The sequence below is a fragment of the Camelus ferus genome, unplaced genomic scaffold (assembly GCF_009834535.1).
Source record: "Camelus ferus isolate YT-003-E unplaced genomic scaffold, BCGSAC_Cfer_1.0 contig4008, whole genome shotgun sequence".
NCBI classification, from domain to species: Eukaryota; Metazoa; Chordata; class Mammalia; order Artiodactyla; family Camelidae; genus Camelus; species Camelus ferus.
Genome location: NW_022589282.1, coordinates 1 through 4,528, shown reverse-complemented (window position 1 = coordinate 4,528; position 4,528 = coordinate 1). Strand labels below are relative to the sequence as shown.

General features: G+C 47.8%; 1 protein-coding gene across 1 annotated transcript; it reads left to right on the top strand.

The window, feature by feature from the left end:
• Positions 1 to 949: 949 nt before the first annotated feature.
• Positions 950 to 4,037, top strand: LOC116662597 (acetyl-CoA carboxylase 2-like). The gene is made up of 4 exons (XM_032476362.1): positions 950 to 1,343; positions 2,721 to 2,875; positions 3,601 to 3,771; positions 3,879 to 4,037. Exons 1-4 carry the CDS (start codon positions 1,298 to 1,300, stop codon positions 4,017 to 4,019), a joined length of 513 nt encoding a protein of 170 aa, XP_032332253.1. The 5' UTR covers positions 950 to 1,297; the 3' UTR covers positions 4,020 to 4,037.
• The last annotated feature ends 491 nt before the right edge of the window (positions 4,038 to 4,528 follow it).

Here is a 4,528-nt window from a genome sequence, read left to right as displayed (position 1 = left end):
TGAGCAGCCTCAAATAGGGTTGTTCATTAACTTTTTGCTCTGGCCACCAGGAGGCTCAGAGCTACATCTGGGATTCCTCAGGGCTTCCAACTATCAAAAGAAAGGGAGCAGTGGGAGACTTTGGGGTGAGTGAGAGGGTTGGAAATGGGAGGGCTGCTCTTACCTTGGACTCCTAATTGTACGTTTGAGTGTTTTAAGGAGATTGGAAACAGTACCCTGCTCTAGGAGAGCAGAGAGTAGGAAAGTCAGAAAGAACTGGCTGAAGAGCTTGTGGGTTAGGCTGTTCTGGAGAGAGTCACATGCCCTTAGAACTGAAAGGATCTTCCAGAGTTCAGAAAACTTTTTAAAAAATTGAATTATAGCTGATTTACAATTGTGTTAGTTTCAGATGTACAGCAAAGTGATTGGATTATATATAGATTATAATATATATGTTCTTTTTAAAAATTGTTTTCCATTATAGATTATTACAGGATACTGAATATAGCCCTGTGCTATACAGTAGGACCTTGTTGTTTATCTGTTTTATATATAGTAGTGTGTATATGTTAATCCCATACTCCCAGTTTATCCCTCCCCTGCCTTCCCCTTTGGTAACGTAAGTTTGTTTTCTATGTCTGTAAGTCTGTTTCTGTTTTGTAAATCAGTTCATTTGTACTTTTTTGTAGATTTCATATATAAATGGTATCATATAATATTTTTCTTTGACTTACTTCACTTAGGATAATAATCTCTAGGTCCATCCATGTTGCTGCAAATGGCATTATTTCATTCTTTTTATGGCTGAGTAATATTCCATTGTATATATATATATATATATATCCATCTGTCTATGGATATTTAGGTTGCTTCCATGTCTTAACTATTGTAAATAGTGCTGTTATGAACTTTGGGGTGCATGTATCTTTTAGAATTAGAGTTTTCACCTTTTTCCAGATAGATGCCCAGGAGTGGGATTGCAGGATCATATGGTAACTCTATTTTTAGTTTTTTAAGGAGCCTCCATGCTGCAAGAAACTTTAAAAAGTTGGTTCAGTCCTTCATTTTGTGGATATAGATACAGATGACCAGAGAGGGGAAGTGACTTGCCAGGGTCACACAGTGAGTCCATGAAAGAGTTGAGAACTGACGCCAAATTTCCTGACTGTCCAGTCTCCACCCCACATCCCCTGGCTGTCTCTTGCTGGGGGACACCTCGTTCACCAACCCCGCTACCGTTGCTTTCCTTAGGGGGAATGTTCTAGAGCCGGAGGGTATAGTGGAGATCAAGTACAGGAAGAAGGATCTGATAAAGACCATGAGAAGGATTGACCCAACTTGCAAGAAGCTCGTGGAACAGCTCGGTGAGTGGGTCTGAAATGCGTCACCTCTCAGAAGTCAAGAGAGGCCCAGCCCTCACTGTTGCTGGAGGCTTCTAGGATGTTAAAGTGAAGACATACCAAAACACAACTACAAAACTCGCAGATATTTTAAATGTTCACATATAGCGTATCAACCCCTTTATCATTAAAAAACATACTCTAGGCCTGAGTGAATGTATTTTTCAGCACATACGAGGTATAACAATTGAAGTATTTTGGTCCAATAAGGAACATTAGAATATTGGCAGCAAAATGCCCCTGTAGAATTTTCCATCAGGCATATTTTACCAATCTCGTTCGAGTGATAGCTTTGTTTCACTTGTAACTTCAGGTATAATTCTCTTTAAAATTCCATATTAAGTGGCAGTGTCTTTATGCTATTTACAAGATTGATGATGCTGGGAAATTTTCGGTCTGGTATCAGGGTAACACTGCTGTCATGGAGTGCGTTGGGACATGCTCCCTCCTATTTTGTGAGTTCGAATTGGCATTATTTCTTTAAATCCTTGATAGGGGGTTTCTAACTACAGATTCAACTTCTCTATAATATATAGGACTGTTCGGTTTACCTGTTTCCTCTTGGGTGAGCTTTCATAGTTTGTATATTTCAAGGAAGTTGTCTTTTTCACCCAAATAATTGAATTGGCGTAGGCTTGTTTATAATATTTCCTGATTAGATTTTACCATATGCTGTAGCCTCCCCCCCCCCCCCCCCGATTGTGTGAACAAAGGAACAAGTCTTGGGCTGGAATGGTAAACAAGTTATAAAAGGCTGCAGACTCAGAGGTGAGAAGGCTGGTTAGCCAGTGACGGGTAAGATCCCCAGAGGGGGGCAACCCAAGACAGGCACAGCCTCCTGAGTCAGAAAGAATGTCGCCAAGCAGCTGTTTTCCTGTATGTTCCGCCCTGATAAGATGTAAGGCTCACTGGCTCCATGACGAGTGTAATCTATCAAAAATCAAAGGATCTTAAGATCCTGACCTTAAAACAGTCTGTGCATCTAGGGAGTCATAAAAATGTCATACCATAGTTAAACATTTTCCATATTGTTCTCTTTTGCTTTATAAGCCTGTGTAGTTTAATAAACTTTTAGAGTAGCCGTCAGCTCTCTCCACATACAGGGTGTGTGTGTACATTGATATTGCGATGCCAACACATGCATTAAAAATGGTAACTGAAAGGGTCCCATAAACACAGCGGGTCTGATGAAAGGGGACAAATTTAAAGCTGCATGTGGAATGCTGGCTTGTAGTTCTGGGCGCATTTCTGAGACGGCATGAGTGACTTGATCTCGGGGCGCTATCAGAGTTAAAGCTTAGGACTGTCTTTGCAAACCCTGGTTTGCGCCCTTGCCCACAGGAACGTCTGAGCTCTCAGACAAGGACCGCAAGGAGCTGGAGGGCCAGCTGAAGGCCCGGGAGGACCTGCTGCTGCCCATCTACCACGAGGTGGCGGTGCAGTTCGCTGACCTCCATGACAGGCCGGGCACTTTGCTGGAGAAGGGGCTCATTGCTGTAAGAGCCTGCAGCTGTGGGGTTGGTGTGGCTGGCCCATCCTAAGGTCACCTGGTTTCCAACATAGGGAGGATACTTGGGCTCAGGGCTTTGGGATGGGTCAAATGCTACATGTTACAGTCACCTGGGGAGCTTTAAAAGCATCCTAGTGCCCGGGTGGCTCTCCAAGCCAATGAAATTGGAATATCTAGCGGTGGGAGCCAGGAATCAGTTTTTGTTTTTGTTTTTTTTTCCAAATCCCTGAGAGATTGAAATAGGCAGTCAAGTTTGGGAACCACCAGTCTAACCTCTGTGTGTGTTTATAACCACTGGGCCCAATTTGGGAACCACCGTTCCCACTCTGCATTCACCCCATCACTGACATCACAACCCTGCCCTATTGCCTTGTCCCCAAGAGGACATCTCATCAGCATCTACTGCCCTGTGTCTGGGGCTCATTCCCAGGGGGCCTGAGCCCTCCTTGCCTCTGATAAGCCTGTGTTCTGTGTCTGTGGGAGTAGAAGTGAGCGCCAGGTTTGTGCCCGGAGGAGGCAGCCTAGAGACCTGGCAGTGTCCTGGCTCTGCTGCCTCCCCAGCAGGTGTCTTCACCTCTCCGAGCCTCAGCTTCCCGGCCTGTAAAATGGGAATGATCGCAGAGCCTTCACCTAGCACAGGGCCCAGCCCCGCAGCATCCCAAGTCCCCTCCACCCTTTCTGGGGGCTCAGGCCTGGGGCTCTCGTCTGCAGGACATCCTGGATTGGAAAACCACACGCACCTTCTTGTACTGGCGCCTGCGCCGGCTGCTGCTGGAGAGCCAGGTCAAGCAAGAGATCCTGCAGGCCTGCAGTGGGCTCAGCCACGTGCATGTCCAGTCCATGCTACGCCGCTGGTTCGTGGAGACGGAGGGGGCTGTCAAGGTGGGCCTGGGGCAGAGACCGTGCCGGCAGGCAGCGGGCGCCTATGGGGGCAGAAGGGAGGTCCAGCAGCAGGATGCCTCTCTGATGCAGCCTCTGCCCCTCCCCAGGCCTACCTGTGGGACAACAACCAGATGGTGGTGCAGTGGCTGGAGCAGCACTGGCAGGTGGAGGACGGGCTGCACTCCACCATCCACGAGAACATCAAGTATTTGAAGCGGGATTCTGCCCTCAAGACCATCCGAGGGTGAGTGGCCACCCCACCTGCCTGTCCACCTCTGGGGCTTGTCAGCCAGCACCAGAACCAGGATTCACCTCCAGCTGCCTGACCCCAGAGTGGCCTCTTGGTCCCCAGCCACTGGTCCACAGTCCAGCCCCACAGCAAAGAGGCCACAGCTCCCCCATGCCCGGTCTCCCGGCACCGAATCCTGGGGATGCTCTAAGGAGGGTGTGTGATGATTTCAGTGCACGAGCCTTGTTGGAATAAATAGGGTGACTGGTCCAAGGTCACGGCTAGAGCATGTTTGGTTAGAGAACCCACATTGCAAACTCCTCGGCCTTAGGCTGCCTTCTCCTACTTGGTATCAGCCTTCCCGGAGGGTCTGCTCCCTGTGTTCCGAGGTGTTAGGCAGTAGAGCATGTGGGACCCTATTTGGGGGAGGAAGCTTAGATTCGGGGGAAGTGCTGTATCTCAGGTGACACAGCTTGTGACCCATAGGGTCAACTGTCATTCTTTGAGGTGTTCTGATCCTCAGGGCCA